This window comes from Nerophis ophidion, linkage group LG03 (genome assembly GCF_033978795.1).
Source record: "Nerophis ophidion isolate RoL-2023_Sa linkage group LG03, RoL_Noph_v1.0, whole genome shotgun sequence".
In the NCBI taxonomy this organism is placed as follows: domain Eukaryota; kingdom Metazoa; phylum Chordata; class Actinopteri; order Syngnathiformes; family Syngnathidae; genus Nerophis; species Nerophis ophidion.
Window position 1 is genome coordinate 17,853,952 of NC_084613.1, and position 23,602 is coordinate 17,877,553.

The 23,602-nt window shown below is 40.8% G+C and overlaps 2 protein-coding genes across 3 annotated transcripts in view; both read left to right on the top strand.

Annotated features, from left to right (window-relative positions):
• The window catches only part of smc1b (structural maintenance of chromosomes 1B), a 47,925-nt gene extending 40,104 nt beyond the window's left edge, over positions 1-7,821 (top strand). Inside the window, exons 24-25 of the mRNA XM_061894452.1 lie at positions 7,170-7,283; positions 7,357-7,821. Coding sequence (XP_061750436.1) covers positions 7,170-7,283; positions 7,357-7,461 — 219 coding nt within the window. The 3' untranslated portion in view covers positions 7,462-7,821. The remainder of the gene's footprint in view (positions 1-7,169; positions 7,284-7,356) is intronic.
• Positions 7,822-9,556: 1,735 nt separating this feature from the next.
• On the top strand, positions 9,557-20,794 carry borcs5 (BLOC-1 related complex subunit 5). Of its 2 annotated transcripts, XM_061894455.1 has the most exons (6): positions 9,557-9,608; positions 9,913-9,998; positions 16,246-16,389; positions 16,829-16,986; positions 20,141-20,370; positions 20,442-20,794. In XM_061894455.1, exons 2-6 carry the CDS (start codon positions 9,941-9,943, stop codon positions 20,467-20,469), a joined length of 618 nt encoding a protein of 205 aa, XP_061750439.1. In that variant the 5' UTR covers positions 9,557-9,608; positions 9,913-9,940; the 3' UTR covers positions 20,470-20,794. The 2 variants fall into 2 exon arrangements, with proteins under 2 accessions (XP_061750439.1, XP_061750438.1); XM_061894454.1 differs by lacking the exons at positions 9,557-9,608; positions 9,913-9,998 and adding an exon at positions 12,056-12,470.
• The last annotated feature ends 2,808 nt before the right edge of the window (positions 20,795-23,602 follow it).

Consider the following 23,602-nt stretch of genomic DNA (forward strand, 5'->3'; position numbering starts at 1 on the left):
CCAGCCACTTGTGATGGCTGCCATCTAATGCTAACAAAAACACAACACTAGCCTAGCTTGGGAATACAGGTGCTGTCAAAGAAATGAACAAAACATACCAAAATACACCTCTAGAAAAGAAAGGTAAGCGGACTAACTAAAGCTATTTAATTAGCATAAACCAAAAACATACCTAACTACTCTAGCCAAAGAGGTGGTCCAAAACATACAAGGGTGACACCCACCACTAGTGATAGGTCCGGCAACACTGATGCATCGGCGCATGCGTCGAGCTCATAAAGCAAAACCCTGTGTCGGTGCGCGTACCGCTCTTAGAAAGTCACGTGACCGATCATGAGCTGTTTTGGTCACGTAACCGATGCGCGAACTGTGTCGCACTGGCACCTGTGCGCCAACCTGTGTTTATAAGGAAGCGCACCTCTCAACGAGATGCTGCTGCCAACAGAATCGCCGCACTTCTGTCGTTGGTCATTTGTCATTCATCGTCGTCGGAGATCATTTCCACCGTGTGGGAATATTTTGATCGTATATCGGAAAAAAAGGTATTAGTGTTCATTTCCTTGTCATTTCATCCTGTTCTCTCAAAGTTTATAGCATTGTCCCACCCACACAAACATCCTATTGGCTACATTAAAAAGCAGTAAAAAACAATCTCTTCGATAGCTCAGTTGTTCAAATCCAACTTGAACCCATTACATTTTTACCATGTGTAGCGGTAAAGTCCTATACTATTACTGCTACTGGTTGCCGAATATAAATGAAGCTAGTTCAGACGTGTGCAGCCAGCTAATAATTGATGTCCAAAATTGTGTCCATGTTTAACAAAAATATTTAATATCATAAAGTCACATTTATATAATACACTTTGTACAAAAACAGAAAATACACTGGAGCAAACAAACACTAGCCTGGCACAATCAAAAACTGTTGCGCCTCTACTCAGCAACACCTGAGTAAGATCCTGACTCCTTCCTAAATAGACAGGCACTTGACCTTGGAGCCAACCCCTTCAGTGACGTCATCAATTTGACAGACAGAAAGTGTATTTGGCTCTAACACACCAGCCCCTAATTGCTACTGGCGTGATGAACAGAGCAATTCAATTTGAAATAAATAAAACAAAAATAGAGCCATAATACTAAAACAAACACTCTTAGGGTTTTATGTTCCCTTTTTGCAATAATGCAGTTATTTTACTCCATGCCTTCACATTCACAGCCTGCATTTCCTCATGCACATCCAATACTGGTAATGTATTACCAACAGTACATGTGGACTGTAGCTGTCTTCTTTTCCTACTCCTTGCCATCAGCTTTCTTCATCACCTTGGGGGTAGGAGAGCTTTTGTTCTTCTCAGTTTCCTCCTCTTCTTCTCCCAAAGGACTCTCAGGGTCGCTTTCTTCCTCCTCTTTCGGGGAACTCTTCTCTTTTTGGACTTGCCATAGTTGCTGTCCTCGTCATCTTCCACCATGAAGTCTTCCTCACTGCCATACTCATCAGGATCCAGGTAAGCTTCCTCTGGGTCATCCTGCTCTCCATCCTCACGGCCTCCGTCCCCCAGAAGGATTTCCCGCTGTTTCGACACGGCCTTGGAGACTGCCTGGCGTATTGTTCGCATTCGAATGACTTTTTTTTCATCGTCACTGTCATCTGCGCTCCGTTTTCTTTTTGGTGTCTTCCTGCTGTTCTTGGGCTTCTTTCCCTTTTTTGACATATCCTCTTGATCTTTGGACCCCTGCTCATTGAAATCATGCATGTACTTGTTCATAAGCAGTTCCTCCAAACTGTTAACGATTGTGCGGTTAACAGTAACTGTGGGGCTCCCATTGTGCTTGTCACTGCCTTGTAATGGCCCATTAATCACCCACCCCAATAGGGTTCTGACAGCATAAGGTCCTTCTCCGTGGCTGTTAACCACCTCCCGTGGTTCCATTAACTTTGAGGCGTTGGTACCGATTAACAGGTCCACGTTGGCAGTTATCCGAGGAATTTTAATGCCTTGGAGGTAAGGCCACTTATCAAGTTCTGCCTCACCAATCAGATTGTTTGTGTACACGGGCATTTGCCTTTGGGTGAAGACATCAGGAAGCTCAAAAAACTCACTACCAGTAAGCTCAGAGATTTCCAGACCTTTTACAATGCTGCTCAGGACCGCCTTACTGTGCCCCATGGTGCGCAAGTGGATTTTTGTTTTTCGGCCTTCTGTGTTCAGCGTGTTTACCAACTGTTCAGAACAGAAAGTCCCTGTGCCTCCTGGATCCAGGAAAGCATATGTCTGGATTATTTTGCTGCCCTTTGAGCACTTTACTTGAACGGGCAGGATAGGCAAAATTCCATAGTTTCCAGCCCCTGTATGGCCACAAGTCAAATGATAAATGGGTTGTACTTGTATAGCGCTTTTCTACCTTCAAGGTACTCAAAGCGCTTTGACACTACTTCCACATTTACCCATTCACACACCGATGGGGGGAGCTGCCATGCAAGGCGCTAACCAGCACCCATCAGGAGCAAGGGTGAAGTGTCTTGCTCAGGACACAATGGATGTGACGAGGTTGGTACTAGGTGGGATTTGAACTAGGGACCCTTGGGTTGCGCACGGCCACTCTCCCACTGCGCCACGCCGTAGTGTAAATATCTGCTTTTACCTTTGGAAGTTGGCTATTTTCACCACTTTCCAGATGCCTCCTGTCAATATGTAGCACTTTGGGATGCGTCTTGTTGCAGTAAAAGCAAGTGATGCGCCTGTCGCAACTCTTGCTCAGGTGCCCTGTGCACAGGCAACCAAAACACAGGCCTTTTTCTTTTAGAAAGTCAAGCTTTTCCCTGTGTGCCTTATTTTCCAGTATCACAGTGCTCCAATGCATGTTCACTTTTACAGTAAAGACAGGAAATAGAGTTCGTCTTGGAGGTGTTCACAAATTTATTGAGGTGTGGAGCCGGTTTAGGTCTAGTGGCAACTGTCACATGAATTGCGAAACTGTTCCTTCTGTACTGTGATTTGCTTTGATGTATAGGCTTGGGTTTGGTTATTGTTTTATCTCGAGGGATGTCCTGAATGTCGCCAAAGACAGGATCTGAAGCAATTCTGACCTGCTGTTCAATAAATTTAACAATGTCTGTGAAACAAGCACGTTGCTTTTGTTGGTCAACAATGTCGGCTGCTTTTCCTCTCCACTGGTCCCTTAATTTGTATGGAAGCTTTTATATGAGCATCTTCATGCTAGCTGGCATGTTGAGCTCGTCCAAATACTGCAGCTCATCCATGGCATTGGAACATTCTTGCAAGTACAGTGCAAAAGCTTGGAGATTTTTTACATCTTCAGACTTGATGTTTGGGCTTACCATAATTTTTTCCAGGTTGGCTGCTGTTATTATTGAAGGATTTCCAAAGTGTTCCCTTAGTAGGCGTTTTGCTGTAGCATAGCCTCTCTCTGTAGGCATATAGAGGCAACTGCGCACCAACTCTCTGGGCTGTCCTTTGGTAAACTGTTCCAGATAGTATAAGCAGTCACCACGATCATTGGTTTTTGCCTCTATACAATATTCAAAAGCTTTTATGAAAGCCTGAAACTGCAATGGGTCACCTTCAAAAAACGGAATTTGTCTGTGTGGAAGTAATTGGGAGGTTTGTGCTTGAACCAGGAGTGCCATCATTTCATTTTGCCTCTGTAATACAGTGTGGAGTTCACCTGGTATTGTGTTGCCTTGAAATTCTTGAGGTAAATTTTGCCTTGATTGGTTTTCCACAGGATCCAAAGTTGATGAGCGAAGAGGTTGTTTGTTTGGTTGAGGGTGTGAATGGACCTTGTTTGGGGCATTTTTGGCTGTGTGAATCTCTGAAGGAGCAGCTTTAACAGATGGCTGAAGTTGTTGTACAGGCGGAGTAGGCACTTTTTTCGGGTTTGTCCCTTGCCTGTAATAGGACTCCATTCCATCAGACTTTTGGCTTCTGCCAGAAACACTGGCTTCATGGAGGACAGACAATTTAGCATTGTGGGCTGCTATTTGAGCATCCAACTCCATTTGCTCCTTTTTTCTCCTTATGGCCTCTGCTTGCGCCTCCAATGCATGGATCTCTTTTAAAGCAATAGCACGGGCGACAAGTGCTGCCTTATCTGCCTCTGCTATTATGTGAGCAGAAGAAGTGGAAGACATTTTGCTTTTGTTTGAGACTGTGGATTGAATGACCTTTGATAAGACAATAGATGGAACATTTGAAATGCTGTCGTGGGGTTGTACACTTTCATTTTCAAAACCACCAACAGCGGAACCCTTAATTTCAACCTCATCATCATCATCTTTAAAACACATCAACCTGTCAACCTTTTCAATAAAACCATCAAAATTCAACATTTTTGCTTTGTACCATGTCTCATGTTTAGTACTCTCATATTCTGGCAACAGAGACAACAAAGTTATGTACACTTTTCTAATTTCATGATATAAATCCATAAACCTGCTAAATTCCTCCTTTAGCTCATGTGAACGTGTTTTGTCATTTATCACAGCAATGACCCCCTCTTTTAGTAATGAGAGTCTTTGCAACTTTGATTTTCTTTCCCCGTGCAAACTTTCAATTTTGTGACCTAGAGCTTTTGGTGTCATTTTTACCACACGTTTTTTCCCTTCACCCCCTTGTCCAACATTGTCCCCTTGTGGCTGTTTGTGTTCATCAGCGCATGCGTGTGCTTCCTCCTCCTCCATTTGGAAAAGTCAAAGTTTGTCAACCCGCGCGCAAGTCAAGTGAAATAGTCACCAATAAATTGGAATTTTCAATATTTGTGTGCACACAATTTAACAATGGCCAGTTTTTTTTTTTTTTACGTGGGCGCGCCGCTAAAACATACCACACCCAACGCTGCTCCGCGTCCTCCTCCACGCACGCACGCACGCGCACAGCTTGGTCCGATGGGATGATCTGCTGCTGCTGCTGCTGCTGCTGCTGCTGTTGTCCCCGATGAGAGACCCTTTTGCTCTCCAGTTGGACTCGGAGCTGTCGATGCAGAGCTTGATTGCAGGAATGTGTCTGCTGCTTCGCCGATATGTTTCTTCCGCCGCCGGCTGCCAATCAAACATTGACAGCGGCAGGTGTGATCCTCTTCCAAAACAAGCCTCGCAGCTTGTTGCTTCCCAATAAACAACTCGCCTTTAGGTGAGGCAGTTTTTGACTTAATTGTAGCGGTGAAGTCCTATACTATTACTGCTACTGGTTGCCGAATATAAATGAAGCTAGTTCAGACGTGTGCAGCCAGCTAATAATTGATGTCCAAAATTGTGTCCATGTTTAACAAAAATATTTAATATCATAAAGTCACATTTATAATACACTTTGTACAAAAACAGAAAATACACGGGAGCAAACAAACACTAGCCTGGCACAATCAAAAACTGTTGCGCCTCAACTCAGCAACACCTGAGCAAGATCCTGACTCCTTCCTAAATAGACAGGCACTTGACCTTGGAGCCAACCCCTTCAGTGATGTCATCAATTTGACAGACAGAAAGTGTATTTAGCTCTAACACCATGAATTGCTTAACGTGGACCCAGATTTAAAACACGTTGAAAAACGTATTCAGGTGTTACCATTTAGTGGTCAATTGTACGGAATATGTTCTTTACTGGGCTTCACCGTGGCAGAGGGGTTTGTGCGTCTGCCTCACAATAAGAAGTTCCTGCAGTCCTAGGTTCAATCCCAGGCTCAGGATCTTTCTGTGTGGAGTTTGCATGTTCTCCCCGTGAATGCGTGGGCCCCCTACGGGCACTCCGGCTTCCTCCCACTTCCAAAAACATGCACCTGGGGATAGGTTGATTGGCAACACTAAATTGGCCCTATTGTGTGAATGTGAGTGTGAATGTTGTCTGTCTATCTGTGTTGGCCCTGCGATGAGGTGGCAACTTGTCCAGAGTGTACACCGCCTTCCGCCCGATTGTAGCTAAGATAGGCGCCAGCGCACCCCGCAATCCCAAAAGGGAATAAGCGGTAGAAAAAAGGATGGATGGATGTTCTGTACTGTGCAATATACTAATAAAAGTTTCAATCAATCAACAGTGCGTATTCAGAGCGCATGTAAAAAAAATAAAAATTCCCAGTCCACAAGTATCCTCATTCACAACACGTTCTCTTAGATTTTCGTGTTATGATACATGTGCATACCATTTAGTGGTCAATTGTATGGAATATGTACTGAACTGTGCAATCTACTAATAAAAGTGTCAATCATGTTCACATTATTTATTGACTTATTGACTGTATCTACAAAAGATAAAAAATATATTTTTATTTAAATGAAGATATGAAATAATCCTAAATGAAATACAATGACTTGGTTTATATTATTGTATATACTAGGTCATAAAATCAGTGTCAGTTGAGTCGGTCCATATGTTCCCTGTAGGGATTTTTAATGTCCAGCAGATGTCAGCATTTAGTGACACAGTATCAATACAGTTTTGCAATGTGTCGAAACGATACATGAAGCCTCATCAACCCATCACTAGCCACCACCAAGCCTGGTGTCTCTATACAACAACAAATCCTGTGTGGTGTATAGAGGCCTCCGTCTAACCTTTCCCAAGACTAGAATGCAGATACTTACAAAGGTTGAAAGGTCAAACAAAAAGGAAGACAAAAAAACAGATGGGTCAAGTTCAGCAAAAATCTTAACAAAAATGATTACACAAAAAATCCAAGTAGCGTCAACGACAAAGTAGCGTCTACCAAGGCTCCATACAGCATGTCAGAAAAAGAATCCTCTAATCCAGTGGTGAGCAGGTGGTTTTTAAGCAGCACAGAAGGATGAATGGTGGACCGGGATTGGCTGGCTGATCAACTGGTGAAACGAGAAACAGCTGGGAACAAGAACCGGTTGATTGGCAGCAGAGGTCATGATTGAGTGTGATCTCTTCACACAAAAGAAGAAGAAAAAAAACACAAAAACAAACCACGAACGTAACAATTTCATCTACTGGTCACACTTATAATTTTGCTATGTACCAAATAAAATAGCTTTGTGGCTGGTAAGCGCAATCAAAATGATTCCGCACATTAGGTGCACCGGGTTATAAGGCGCAGTTTTGAGAAAATGAAAGGATTTTAAACGCGCCTTACAGTCCAAAAATACGGTATATATTTGATGCGACCTTAGGTGTGACCTACGCTTCCCCACAGGTAACCAAGTTCATCAAGGAGGAGTCCATCATGTGGAAGATGCAGTTCATCGTCATCTCCCTGAAGGAGGAGTTCTTCCACAAGGCCGACTGCCTACTGGGAGTTTACTCAGATGTAAGAAAACCTTGTCCAAGTAAGTTGGCGACTTGTTAAGGACAAAGACTGCAGTGTCGTGTTGTTTTTCCAGTTTGATGAGCAGACTTTCAGTCGCATCCTGACATTGGACCTTCGCCCCTACCCTCTGCCGGAGGACGAAAACGAAGCAAACGGAGAACAGTCAACTGGAATTTAATGAATTGTTTTCTTTCGGGCTCCTAAATGTTTGCCATCAAATGAGTTCATTGTTTCACTCAAGTCTGTTAGACTGGAGAGTTTCCTTCAAAGAAACACTTCCAAATTGATTGGCTTTGTTCGCAGGCTCCTAAATGTTCCATGAATTAATAGTTCAGCGAAAACAGTAACATTTTAAAACGTCTTACAGTTACAGACGCCATGATACTTCTTTGCTCTCCATATTGCTTCAAATTTACAAACGCTAATGTTCGTGTGTTGTGTTGGTGTTTTAAAATGTTAGTTAAAATAACTCCATAATACCGTTCTTTTGATAAGTTATTATATTTCATGTGTTTTAATTGAAGCGTTTATATTGAAGATGGACTGTAAACATTTATTTGCATTAATTAAATCTTAACCATTGAAGTGTTCTAATTGTCTCATCTCCATTTGGCCTCTCGGGGGCGCAGGCGATTTACCTTTTTATAACTTAAACCAGGGGGTCACCAACGCGGTGCCCGCGGGCACCAGGTAGCCCGTAAGGACCAGATGAGTAGCCCGCTGGCCCGTTCTAAAAATAGCTCAAATAGCAGCACTTACCAGTGAGCTGCCTCTATTTTTTAAATTGTATTTATTTACTAGCAAGCTGGTCTCGCTTTGCTCGACATTTTTAATTCTAAGAGAGACAAAACTCAAATAGAATTTGAAAATCCAAGAAAATATTTTAAAGACTTGGTCTTAAATGATAAATGGGTTGTACTTGTATAGCGCTTTTCTACCTTCAAGGTACTCAAAGCGCTTTGACACTACTTCCACATTTACCCATTCACACACACATACTGATGGAGGGAGCTGCCATGCAAGGCGCCAACCAGCACCCATCAGGAGCAAGGGTGAAGTGTCTTGCTCAGGACACAACGGACATGACGAGGTTGGTTGTAGGTGGGATTTGAACCAGTGACCCTCGGGTTGCGCACGGCCACTCTCCCCACTGCGCCACGCCGTCCACTTGTTTAAATTCATTTCTTTTTTTACTTTGCTTCTTATAACTTTCAGAAAGACAATTTTAGAGAAAATATACAACCTTAAAAATGATTTTAGGATTTTTAAACACATATACCTTTTTTACCTTTTAAATTCCTTCCTCTTCTTTCCTGATAATTTAAATCAATGTTCAAGTAAATTAATTTTTTTTATTGTAAAGAATAATAAATACATTTGTATTCAATTCTTCATTTTAGCTTCTGTTTTTTCGACACTGAATATTTGTGAAATATTTATTATGATTAGACTTCAAAGAAATTATTCTGGCAAATCTAGAAAATCTTTAGAATAAAATTTAAATCTTATTTCCTAGTCTTTTGAATTTCTTATAAAATGTTTGTTCTGGAAAATCTAGAAGAAATAATGATTTGTCTTTGTTAGAAATATAGCTTGGTCCATTTTGTTACATATTCTAACAAAATGCAGATTGGATTTTAACCTATTTAAAACATGTCATCAAAATTCTAATATTAATTTTAGTCAGGAAAAATTACTAATGATGTTCCATAAATTCTTTTTTTTAATTTTTTCAATAAGATTTGAATTAGCTAGTTTTTCTCTTCTTTTTTTCGGTTGAATTTTGATTTTTAAAGAGTCGAAATTGAAGATAAACTCTGTTTCAAAATTTAATTTTCATTTTTTCCTCTTTTCTCTCTTTTAAACCGTTCAATTAAGAGTTTTTTTCATCATTTATTCTCTACAAAAAACCTTCCGTAAAGGAAAAAAAATGTACGACGGAATGACAGACAAAAATACCCATTATTTTTATACATACCGGAAGATAGATTTATATATGAAAGGTAAATTGAGCAAATAGGCTATTCTGGCAATTTATTTAAGTGTGTATCAAACTAGTAGCCCTTCGCATCAATCAGTACCCAAGAAGTATCTCTTGCATGGTTTCAAAAAGGTTGGTGACCCCTGACTTAAACTCAGTCCGATATCTTTCCAACGTTGTTTAGCTGCAAATATGTGTAGGTTAAAAGTTTTTACTCCTCGTCAATCATTTTTTGAAGCACCAATAAGCAATACATGTTTTAAAATGTATTTCAGTCAGCTGATTTTGACATCATTCATCACGTGACCAATATTTACGGAAGTAGTGTCATTTTGTGGACACAGGTCCGTGTCAAGTCTTTTATTAACCTTTTGTCAGATTATTCATGCATTTTAACATCACATGTGGCAATAATATCAACGTGTGTACTTACATGCAAACAGGATGGACGTAAGATGTATTTTAGTTGATTAGCTCATAACAACGTAACGTTAGCTGTGGGTTAGCAAATAGCGCTAGCTTTGGTCCTTCGCACCAAATTCAATATCATTTTCAAACAATATTCTGGTCCCTTTCGCTTCGGAGCCACAAGAAGTCACTGCTGGTGGTCTGACGTGATTGTAGAGATTGTGTTGGACTACGTTTCAGGTCTCGGCTACATTAGATCACCATCATCATGGGGGCCGAGCAGAGCGGAGATGCTGAACATAAACACTCCGACTACAGCTCGTCTGGTGAGCATGTTTCTCCAACTTCATTGTTTGTGTTCTCATGTTCGATGCCTTTCACTGACAAAGCAACTTCAGTTCTGACATTTGGGTCCAAATCATATGACAAACCGTCATTATTCCCCATTGATTCAGACCTTCAGGGTCCCTTTTAATCTACAGCACTTACTCTCTTAAAGGCCTACTGAAATGAGATTTTCTTATTCAAACGGGGATAGCAGGTCCATTCTATGTGTCATACTTGATCATTTCGCGATATTGTCATATTTTTGCTGAAAGGATTTAGTAGAGAACATCCACGATAAAGTTCGCAACTTTCGGTGTTAAGAGAAAAGCCCTGCCTTTACCAGAAGTAGCAGACGATGACGTCACAACTGTGGGGGCTCCTCACATCCTCACATTGTTTATAATGGGAGCCTCCAACAAAAAGTGCTATTCGGACAGAGAAAACGACAATTTCCCCATTAATTTGAGCGAGGATGAAAGATTCGTGTTTGAGGATATTGATAGCGATAGACTAGGAAAAAAAATGATTAAAAAAATTGCATTGGGATGGATTCCGATGTTTTTAGACACATTTACTAAGATAATTCTGGGAAATCCCTTATCTTTCTATTGTGTTGCTAGTGTTTTGTGAGTTTAATAGTACCTGATAGTCGGAAGGTTGTCTCCACGGGTGTTTTGACGCCAATGTCTCTGGGGAGTCGACGGCAGCTTTATGGACGCCACAAGCTCAGCTTTTCTCCGGTAAGAAGCGCCTTTTTACCACAATTTTCTCACCAAAACTTGCTGGTTGACATTTGGTAGGGATTCATGTTTGCTTGACCGTGCTCTCATCCATAGTAAAGTTTCACCTCCAGGAATTTTAAACAAGGAATCACCGTGTGTTTGTGTGGCTAAAGGCGAAAGCTTCCCAACTCCATCTTTCTACTTTGACTTCTCCAATATTAATTGAACAAATTGCAAAAGATTCAGCAACACAGATCTCCAAAATACTGTGCAATTATGCCGTTAAAGCAGACAACTTTTAGTTTTAGATTCTATGTGTCATACTTGATCACTTCGCGATATTGCCATATTTTTGCTGAAAGGATTTGGGAGAGAACATCCACGATAAAGTTTGCAACTTTCGGTGTTAAGAGAAAAGCCCTGCCTTTTCTAGAAGTCGCAGACGATGACGTCACCCGTTGATGGCTCTGTCACGCCAAATTTCTTCTCCTACAAACCCCCCCCCCCCCCACCCCCCCCCCCCATTTACTTCCGGAGTCATGATTAATACAGACGTTTTGTTAACGCTATAGTATAAAATATAACGCTGTATCAGGGGTAGAGAACCTATGACTCTAGAGCCAGATGTGGCTCTTTTGATGACTGCACCTGGCTCTCAGATAAATCTTAGCTGACATTGCTTAACACGATAAGTAATGAATAATTCCGCTGGTAGTCACAGTGTCAAAAATAATGTTCAAATTATAAAACATTCTCATTCATTTTAATCCATCCATCCGGTTTCTACCGCACCTGTTCAAGAAGTCGCATTAATGGTATGAAATGTTATATTTATTGTTGCTTAGCTTCAGAATAACAATGTTATTGAAAAAAATAAGCGACGTGTTATACTAAAAATGTTGGTCTTACTTAAAAATGCACACATTTAGTTGTATTCAGTCTTAAGAAAAACAATATATGGCTCTCACGGAAATACTTTTGAAAATATTTGGCTTGTATGGTTCTCTCAGCCAAAAAGGTTCCCGACCCCTGCACTATATTATAAAAATACAGACGTTTTGTTAACGCTGTATTATAAAAAATGTTTCAAAACAATTTAAAAACGCAAACAATGGGATGACATAAGAGGGAACGTGACCCCGGTAGTAAATGCGTCAACCCATAGCTTGTGTTTGTAAATTGTTTTTTTTTTTTAATATACATAATATAGTGTTAACAAAATGTCTGTATTTTTATAATATAGCGTTATATTTTTATAATATAGCGTTATATTTTTATAATATAGCGCTAACAAAACGTCTGTATTAATCATGACCCCGGAAGTAAATGGGGGGGAATGTAGGGGGGAAGAAATTTGGCGTGACAGCTCCTCACATCTTCACATTGATTTTAATGGGAGTCTCCAACAAAAAGAGCTATTCGGGCGGAGAAAGCGACAATTTCTCCATTAATTTGAGCGAGGATGAAAGATTCGTGTTTGAGGATATTGATAGCGAAGGACTAGAAAAAATATATATATAAATAAGTTTAAAAAAAACGCGATTGCATTGGGACGGATTCAGATGTTTTTAGACACATTTACTAGGAAAATTCTGGGAAACCGCTTATCTTTCTATTGTGTTGCTAGTGTTTTAGTGAATTTAACAGTACCTGATAGTCGGAGGTGTGTGTCCACGGGTGTGTTGACGCGCAGTGTCTCAGGGAAGTCGACGGCAGCTTTATGGACGGGGCAAGCTCAGCTGATCTCCGGTAAGAAGCGATTTTTTAACCACAATTTTCTCACCGAAACCTGCCGGTTGACATTCGGTCGGGATCCATGTTCGCTGTGATTCATAGTAAAGTTTCACCTCCGGGAATTTTAAACAAGGAATCACCGTGTGTTTGTGTGGCTAAAGGCTAAAGCTTCCCAACTCCATCTTTCTACTTTGACTTCTCCAATATTAATTGAACAAATTGCAAAGGATTCAGCAACACAGATCTCCAAAATACTGTGTAATTATACCGTTAAAGCAGACTACTTTTAGCTGTGTGTGTGTGCAGCGCTCATATTTCCTAACATCCCGTGACGTCAAGCGTACACGTCATCATTAGACAACTTTTTCAAGAAGAAACTCCCAGGAAATTTAAAATTGAAATTTAGTAAACTAAAAAGGCCGTATTGGCATGTGTTGCAATGTTAAGATTTCATCATTGATATATAAACTATCAAACTGCGTGGTGGGTAGTAGTGGGTTTCAGTAGGCCTTTAAACTTGTGTTTGTTATATGACTGCATCAAACATTGCAGTGATGTTGCACCGTTAGACTTGCCAGCTGATTATACCTTGCCCCTGTTTGCATCCTCTAACTCAGAGGTGTCCCAAGTGCATCTCGGAGGGCATTTGTGGCCCGCAGGAACGTTTTAAAAATACTATTTAAACAACAAACAAGTTAAATGTAATGAGGAAAATATGCAATATTTACTCGAATAACAAAGCTGCCATGCAGGCTCTTTTCCCCATTGCTCAATAAATGATAATGAATCAAAATCAGGGCAGCGCGGTGTGACAGGGGTTAGTGCATGTGCTTCACAATACGAAGGTCCTGAGTAGTCCTGAGTTCAATCTCAGGCTCAGGATCTCTCTATGTTTCAAGTTTATTCACAATACCATATAACAATTACAATAGTGGTGAATGTCATCATTTAAAGATGTTGCTACATGAAAGGTTTCTCCAAATAAGCTAGAAGAAACCGTGGGTCCAGAGGACAATATATACATGGAAAGATGAAACATGGTAGCAAGCACAACAACAACAAAAAAAACAAAGCAACGCCATATGATAAACACAAGATAATAGTACTATACCAAGCATACACATACATACACACATACATTCATTCAACCATGCAAAACCCAACAGTAGTCTACCCCACATGAGGCATTAAAGAAAGATGGTTAATAGGTAAGTTTTCAGTTTCTTTTTGAAGTTGGAGAATGGATACAGCATCTTGAGGCTCTCATTAAGCTGGTTCCAAATCTTTGGTCCCCTGCATACGACACTTCGAGCGGTACAAGCCAGTAAACGATGTTTACCTGATATCAGATCTAAGTTACAGGTGTTGTGGGCATGCTGGGGATGGTAGATAGGAACCGAGATTCAGCCTGCAAATGACTTGATAGGTTAAACAAACATTTTGACTCTGTCAGTCTTAAGAGAGGATATTTATGGAATAAATGTCGAGTGGGGGCATTAAACTTGGACCAAGACTGGGCCCGTATGATTTTCTTTTGCATGGATTCTAATTTGAGAAGGTAGGTAGGGAAGGTGTTACACCAGATGATATTACAGTAGTTTAGATGTGGTTCAAAGAAAATTTTATGTATGTGGTGTTTACATGTTCTCCCCGTGACTGCGTGGGTTCCCTCCGGGTACTCCGGCTTCCTCCCACTTCCAAAGACATGCACCTGGGGATAGGTTGATTGGCAACTCTAAATGGTCCCTAGTGTGTGAATGTTGTATGTCTATCTGTGTTGGCCCTGCTATGAAGTGGCGACTTCTCCAGGGTGTAACCCCGCCTTCCGCCCCAACGCAGCTCAGGTAGGCTCCAGCGCCCCCCGCGACCCCGAAGGGAGTAGGCGGTAAAAAATGGATGGAATCAAAATCAGGGCAGCACGGTGACAGGGGTTAGTGCATGTGCCTCACAATATGAAGGTCCTGAGTTCAATCCCGGGCTCGGGATCTCTCTATGTGGTGTTTGCATGTTCTCCCCGTGACGAAGTGGGTTCCCTCCGGGTACTCCAGCTTCCTCCCACCTCCGAAGACATGCACCTGGGGATAGGTTGATTGGCAACACTAAATGGTCCCCAGTGTGTGAATGTGAGTGTGAATGTTGTCAGTCTATCTGTGTTGGCCCTGCGATGAGGTGGCGACTTGTCCAGGGTGTACGCCGCCTTCCGCCCGATTGTAGCTGAGATAGGCTCCAGCACTTCCCGCGACCCCAAAAAGGGACAAGCATTAGAAAATGGATGGATGAAATCAAAATCAATGTTATTATAAATGATTGACCTATTCAGGGCTCCAATTACTTCACATCAAATATTCCACTTTGGGTTCTTCCGAGGATGTTGTAGTCATAATGATTTGTGCAGTCCTTTGAGACATTTGTGATTTGGGGCTATATAAATAAACATTGATTGATTGATTGATTGAATTATTTTTTGGGGGTGTAATATTGCATATTTTATGGCTTTGCCATATATAAAACATAGCCTTCTTTGAAAAAAAGGCTTTAAACAAACAGAAAAAAAGAATAATAAAAATATATAGTTGACGGAAATATGTGAAGTTGGTTTTAGAGACATAAAGAGGCTATGTGCAACATTTAGGACGCTGACCTTCCAATGTATTTTACACAGTATATCCCACCTTCTCACGGCTTCTCGCATTAGCTTTAGGTGTTGTTGGATAAAAATGGCAATTTTGTTAGCTACGGTTAACTGTCATTGAATGTATATTTTACCATAACAACAACAACGTGACTTCAAATTTTTCACTGCTTCTTTAAACTGCCGTTGTATGTGTGCACGCGCTCCTGCGCATACGTGTTGAAGAGACCGGGTGAGTAAGTGACCGCTGTAATCACCAATTATTTTATTCTATCCATCCATTTTCTACCGCTTATTCCCTTTTGGGGTTGTGGGGGCTGCTGGTGCCTATCTCAGCTATGTGCAGTAAATATTTCTAGTTTGTTATTGTCAAAATTATAGATGATTGTCAGACAAATGTGTTCTGTGACACCACTAATGGTAACACAAGATAGCCGTTGTTGATCTTTTCTGTTCTTTTTTTGCTTTGATAAATGTTGCTGTTTGCGATGAGGTGGCGACTTGTCCAGGTTACACCCCGCCTTCCGCCCGAATGCAGCTGAATCCAGCAACCCTAAAAGGGACAAGCGGTAGAAAATGGATGGATGGATGGATAAATGTTACTTTGAGGAAGTTGCAAACAGAACCTTTTAAGTGTTGAAAGTTAAACAAAAATAATTAAAAGTAAAGTTAAATAAAACTAAAAATACTGGCCAAAAAATTAATAATCAATAAAAGCCAATGGTTTTTGTTTTTTTAATCATCGACCTCTTCAAGTCTCTAATTACTTCCAGTCAAATATTCCACCCCGACATTTTTTGAGGGGTTGGGGGGAATAATGCAGATTTTGTGTTTTTCCCATAAAAAACAGGGTTGTCTTTGACAAGCAGGGCATTAAAATACATATTTTATACAGACAGATAGACCTAAAGTTGATCTAGTGATGTATTCTGTTGAAAAAAACAAATGATATATGACTTTTAAGATTTTTATGACTCATACCCTTTTGGGTCCCCAGAAGCAAACTTGACAGGAGCCCTAAATTATTTGTATTTTATTGGTTATGAAAATGAAAAATGTATCAAAATTTCCCCCACATGTTTGGACTTTTAGGGTGCGACCCTCAATGGAAATATTTTGGACACCCTCGTACTAACTTTTCTACCTGTGTGTGCGCAGTGGTTCCCTCTCCGGCCAAACAGAAGGCCAAGATGGACGACATAGTTGTTGTGGCCCCAGGCACTCAGTCCATGAGAAACATCCACAACGACCCTGATGTCATTAAGCTCCAGGAGATTCCCACATTTCAGCCTCTCTTGAAAGGTGACAAGTCTTTTGTTGACGTATGAATACATTTCGAACACAATGTCCAAAATGTCTTGGTGAGGTGAAGAACTCACTTTGTTCTACCTTTACAAGGAATTTTAATTTTCCTGAGGGAACTCTCCTGAAGGAATCAATAAAGTACTATCTATCTATCTATCTATCTATCTATCTATCTATCTATCTATCTATCTATCTATGTATGTATCTATCTATCTATCTATCTATCTATCTGTCTATCTGTCTGTCTGTCCATCCATCCATCCATCCATCTATGAGAATTATGTTCTTGGACTTTTGTCTATTTAGTGTATAAGGATTATCAAGAATTTGGAAAATGGAGCAGCTCTGCTAGAATAACCGCAATAATTTACCATTATTTACTCCGTCATCTACTGCTCTGACTCTAAACCCCTGTGACCTTTTTGCTCCGCTACAGGAGTGCTGAGTGGTCAGACGTCGCCCAGCAGCGTGTGTCTGGAGAGACTGGACCCCCCACAGGTCTTGCAGCTCTGCCTCCGCTACCAAGACCACCTGCATCAGTGCGCCGAGGCCGTCTCCTTCGACCAGAACGCTTTAGTCAAGCGCATCAAAGAGGTCAGTCCACCACGACCTGCATGTTACCCGATGTTAAATTACTTTTTTTTTTTTGTATGTGAGACCAAAAAGTTTGTGTCTCCTTTCAATTTGACGAATAGTTTAGTGAGGAGAGGGGTCAAGTAGTTATTCACGAACTTCCCCACTGCAGAAATTTTGTTTTCATACACCAGTGCATTAGAATAGTGTTTCTTACTCATAGAGCAGAGATCCGCAAATTGGAACATAAATACAAAAAAATAAAATCTGTCTGAAGCCGCAATGACACAAAAGCCTTATGCAAGTGTTATAATGAAAGCAACACATTATGTAAGTTTCTATATTAGCCTACTATCAAAATGAATATGCACACTTTCTCGATGAGCTTCAAGAGGTAGTCACCTTAAATAGTCTTCACTTCACAGGTGTGCTTGAAGCTCAATGTGAGAATGCCAAGAGTGTGCAAAGCAGTGATCAGAGCAAAGGGTGGCTATTTTGAAGAAACCAGATTATAAAACATGTTTTCAGTTATTTCACCTTTTTTTGTTAAGTGCATAACGCCACATGTGTTCATTCATAGTTTTGATTCCTTCAATGACAATCTACAATGTAAAATAGTCATGAAAATAAAGAAAACGCATTGAATGAGGAGGAGGTGTGTCCAAACTTTTGGCCTGTGTGTGTTTGTGCGTGCGTGCGTGTGTGTGTGCGTGCGTGTGTGCGTGCGTGCGTGCGTGTGTGCGTGCGTGTGTGTGTTTCTACCATTCTTGAGACTTCCACAAGGAAAAATACCGTCCATATGAGGACCGGTGAACAAGTTAGGACCAGAATCATGATCCCAATACAGAAAACCATTGTATCTAAAAAAAGAGCAGGGTTTCCCACACATTCATTAATTTATTTGTGGCGGCCCGCCACGAAAGAATTACGGCCGCCACAAAAACAAAAAAAAATTCGGCTTTGGACTCGCTCAACCGCTCATAAAAGCAATGGGACTCTGTCTGTGAATGGAGCTTGTAGTTACATATTATATAAATATGTAAATATTATATAAATATGTACATAAAGTGTTGTAGTTATATTCCAACTCCGCGTTCTTCTTGGTCATCGCCGCCGCCGCTGACACCCCCACGCCACCCGACCACACCACCACAAATAGATGCCTGACCTGTGGGAAACACTGAAGAGCCAAATACTAGAGTCTGTGAACATCGCTCCAAAGTCAAGATTTTTTTTGTTGATTTAATATGCATACAAAAGTAAACATTGACAGGTGCAAAGGCAGCAATATATGATGAAACAAGACAGCAGCAAAAGAAGGACTTCCCTATTCATCCTCGAAAATACCCGCCAGTTAAACAGTGGATTTTACGACTTCCGGTGCTGACGTAAGACAACCCGCGTCCTAAATGTGACCGTAGGATGAACAAATACACTACGGTGCTAAGACTGTAGTGGCCATTAACAGTTAGCTTCTACAGCTGGGTTGCCCAAAGTGAGGCAGAGGGGCCATCTGTGATCCGTGACTCGTTTGTCATCGGCCATAAGCACATTACAAAAAAAATAAATAAATAAGGGATCTCATTTGTACCCCTGGTGGTGAAATCTAACAAATTTAGGGTGGTCCCAAAAAGGAGGGATTTTACAAATTGACTGTGTGTACAAAATTGAAGTGCTCCCCCCTCTGGTCAACTTATGAAATAATAAGTGTGTGTAAATATTTGGAGTGCTCCCCCTCTGGTCAACATATGTACTAACAAGTGTGTGTAAGAAATTGAAATGCGCCCCTTTGGCCAAAATTAATTGAAAAAATAAAATAAATATGTTGGGCTTCACGGTGACAGAGGGGTTAGTGCGTCTGCCTCACAATACGAAGTTCCTGCAGTCCTGGGTTCAAATCCAGGCTCGGGACCTTTCTGTGTGGAGTTTGCATGTTCTCCCCGTGAACGCGTGGGTTCCCTCCGGGTACTCCGGCTTCCTCCCACTTCCAAAGACATGCACCTGGGGCTAGGTTGATTGGCAACACTAAATTGGCCCTAGTGTGTGAATGTGAGTGTGAATGTTGTCTGTCTATCTGTGTTGGCCCTGCGATGAGGTGGCGACTTGTCCAGGGTGTACCCTGCCTTCCGCCCGATTGTAGCTGAGATAGGCGCCAGCGCCCCTCCCGCGACCCCGAAAGGGAATAAGCGGTAGAAAATGGATGGTTGGAAATAAATATGTACATAGAGACATACTGTAATAACTTGAAGTAAATAATAAAGATGAAAAAATCAATTACAAAAAAAATTACTAAAAACTTACCTTTTTGCATTTGCATAGTATGTATATATTATATATATATTATGTTGTAAATATAAATCTTTATATATCTAGAAAGTGTTATGATCCGCTGCCGGGATCATATTTTGATTTAGGTTTTTGAGTCTTTTTGTGTTTTCTGTTTGTTTTGGACTCTTTCGGTTCCGGTTTGTACGCCTCTGTTTGTTACCATGGTTACTCATTGTTTTCACCTGCCGCTTGCTCCTGACGCGCGCCTGTGTTGTAATGACTTTCTTATTTAAGCCTGCCTTCTCCCGTCAGTCGGTCTTGGTCCTTTGTTTGCGGTAAGCAACAATCACGTTGATGTATCTACTTCTAGTCCCTGTGCTAAGTATTGCCTTAGCTTCCCATGTGTTCGGCACGCTGCCCTTGTACTACTTGATTCTGTGCTAAGTACTAGCCTTAGCTTCCCGTAAGCTCGGCACATGTTTTTGTTGTTGATTTCTGTCTGTTTTGTACCAGTGTTGTTATTTTTTTGCATTAAATCAAGCCCTTACCTGCAAGTCCTACCCGAATCGTTCTTTGCAAAACGCGCATCACAATGCGTTTCCCACGTGACAGAAAGGGTGGTAAAGAGGTAGGCATTTTTTGGAGGTCTCAAGAAGGTAACAAATACAAGTAAGTGTTTGTGTGTCTGTGTGCTTGTGTGTGTGTGTGTGTGTGTGTGTGTGTGTGTGTGTGTGAGTGTGTATGTTTTGTTACATTACATGCAGTCAGCTTTTTTAGCCAAATGTGGCCCCCAAGTCAAAAAGTTTGACATATACACAATATTGATTTCTGTTGTTCTCCCGCGTGCTGACTCGACATCTGTACCCCCCACGCCACCCACCCCAACCCCTGTCTTGTGTTGGTCCAGATGGACCTGTCTGTAGAGACCTTGTTCAGCATCATGCAGGAGCGTCAGAAGCGCTACGCCAAGTACGCCGAGCAGATCCAGAAGGTGAACGAGATGTCAATGATCCTGAGACGCATCCAGATGGGCATCGACCAGACGGTTCCGCTGATGGAGCGCCTCAACAACATGCTGCCCGAGAGCGAACGGCTGGAACCTTTCAGCATGAGGCCTGACGGGGACTCCGGCGCCAAGTAAGCCGCGGAGGGAAGCCCAACCCGAGGTGATGACCGCGACTTTTTATTCTCTTTGGTGTTTTATCCAGCCGCCTGCTGAGGAGCTTTTGGGTCTGAGTGTTCCGGAACTAAAACTTGCGAGCGCGAGACACGATTGCAAATGAGCTCTGGATGCCCCAGAAAGCTGCGAAATTGGGAACTCGGTGGATTTCAAAACAAGAAGAAAGTTTGGATCTTATACCTTTCCACTTCATGGCCTACATCTTCTTTTTATGGGATATCATGACGGATGAAAATCATGAGGACGTTTGAAACGTTTCCACTCATGTACGACTTCTCCAAGGCTAGTTGTAATTTTCTTTGCTGTAAAATGAAGGAGAGAAAAAATAAATGAAAAATGTCGTGTTAAGTTGCATTTTAAAATAAAACTGTGCCAAAAGAAGTGTCCATTATTTCATATATCCTTTTTTATTGAACACATTTTTTTCCACCCCTACACTAGGTGTGGTGAAATTTGTCCTCTGCATTTGACCCATCCCCTTGAACACCCCCTGGGAGGTGAGGGGAGCAGTGGGCAGCAGCAGTGCCGCGCCCGGGAATCATTTATGGAGTGCCAAGCAAGCAGGCAATGGGTCTCATTTTTATAGTCTTTGGTATGACTCGGCCGGGGTTTGAACTCACAACCTACCGATCTCAGGGCGGACACTCTAACCACTATGCCACTGCAGTGTGAGGCGATCCTTCATCTGCTGTGTCCCGGTAGTGCCTTCTCCTTCACGGCAATAAAAGTTCGCTGTGGCATCTTTTTCGGGCTCATCACTAATAAAGACTTGCTGCGTTACAAAAGCCCCCTTTGCTGATAAAATTCCCGAAGTGAATGTGCCATAAGCTTTTGGCTAACTTGCTAAAATGCTAGCTCAAAGCGGTTGTCCAGCAACCAGAAGCTATACAGCGAGACTGTGAGAGTTTTTACACATTTATAGAGTTCCTGATCTCACAAAGGGATATCCAAGACAGACTGACACAAATAAACTTCTCAGAAGTATTTATTATTTTATTTATCTGTAAGTGTCAAGGCATACGCAATAACTGCGCACTCATCCTCATTACATCTTAAAAGGGTCAGCGGGTGAGAATCCCACAATCTGCCGGGTCAGCGAACGCGTCAATGGTTATTTTATGAAGGCTGGTGATGACGCAGCTCACATTCCCGGGCCTCAAAAGCTGGTGTGTGAGGATTTTAAGGATTTATCTCGGCGAGCTGCTGGTGTTGTTAAGCTTGCACACGTGTGTGTCTGTGTGTGTGTGTGTGTGTGTGTGTGTGTGTGTGTGCGCGCGTGAGTGTGTGCATCCGAGCTCTCCTCTCATGCTGGATGTGTTCTCTTGAAACAAGGCCCCGGGGGAAGGCCGGTTTTAAAAGTTGTGCAAAAGTTCTAACGAACGAGACGTGAAGAGGTGTCGGATGTTAACGAGAACACAACACAATCTGCCAGAGCAGGAATTCAGTGTGAAATAAAAGAAATCCAATTTCCCCTCCAGGCGTCTGATTTAAATGTAAATCTCCTTCCGAGAAACATCGACTTGATGCTGCTCATCATTGCAGACTCTGCACCTTTCACCTTCTTCTTTTGTTTACTGTGCAGTAGTAATCGATTTTCATTTGTAACGATTCTTAATCGATTTAATAAAATTTATTTAAAAAAAAAAAAAAATGTGTAATGGTCTCAGACAAATCATATTGCTGATGTAGATCAGGGGTCACCAACCTTTTTGAAACCAAGAGCTACTTCTTGGGTACTGATTAATGCGAAGGGCTACCAGTTTGATACACACGTAAATAAATTGCAATAAATAGCCAATTTGCTCAATTTATCTTTAATAAATAAATCTATATATACATATATATATATATAAAAAATGGGTATTTCTGTATATCATTCCGTCGTACATTTTTTTTCCTTTTACGGAAGGTTTTTTGTAGAGAATAAATGATGAAAAAAACACTTAATTGAACGGTTTAAAAGAGGAGAAAACACGAAAAAAATAAATAAAACTCTAAAGCATAGTTTGTCTTCAATTTCGACTCTTTAAAATTCAAAAATCAACCGAAAAAAATGAAAAGAAAAACTAGCTAATTCGAATCTTTTTGAAAAAATTTAAAAAAGAATTTATGGAATATCATTAGTAATTTTTCCTGATTAAGATTATTTAAACATTTTGATGACATGTTTTAAATAGGTTAAAATCCAATCTGAACTTTGTTAGAATATATAACAAATTGGACCAGGCTATATTTCTAACAAAGACAAATCATTATTTCTTCTAGATTTTCCAGAACAAAAATTTTAAAAGAAATTCAAAAGACTTTGAAATAAGATTTAAATTTGATTCTACAGATTTTCCAAATTTGCCAGAATATTTTTTTTGAATTTTAATCAAAATAAGTTAGAAGAAATATTTCACAAATATTCTTTGTCAAAAAAACAGAAGCTAAAATGAAAAATTAAATTAATATGTATTTATTATTCTTTACAATAAAAAAAAAAATACTTGAACATTGATTTAAATTGTCTGGAAAGAAGAGGAAAGAATTTAAAAGGTAAAAAGGTATATGTGTTTAAAAATCCTAAAATAATTTTTAAAGTTGTATTTTTTCTCTAAAATTGTCTTTCTGAAAGTTATAAGAAACAAAGTTAAAAAAAAAAAAAAAATTCTGAGTTTTTCTTGCCCTTATGTGGGCCTACCGAGGATGTCGTAGTGGTTTGTGCAGCCCTTTGAGACACTAGTGATTTAGGGCTATATAAGTAAACATTGATTGATTTAAACAAGTGAAGGACAAGTCTTAAAAATATTTTCTTGGATTTTCCAATTCTATTTGAGTTTTGTCTCTCTTAGAAATAAAAATGTCGAGCAAAGCGAGACCAGCTTGCTAGTAAATAAATACAATTTAAAAAATAGAGGCAGCTCACTGGTAAGTGCTGCTATTTGAGTTATTTTTAGAACAGGCCAGCGGGCGACTCATCTGGTCCTTACGGGCTACCTAATGCCCACGGGCACCGCGTTGGTGACCCCTGGTTTAGATGATCTACAGTCACGGTCAAGCGTTTACATACACTTGTAAAGAACATAATGTCATGGCTGTCTTGAGTTTCCCATACTTTCTACAACTCTTATATGTTTGTGATAGAGTGAATGGAGCACATACTTGTTGTTCACAAAAAAACATTCATGAAGTTTGGTTCTTTTATGA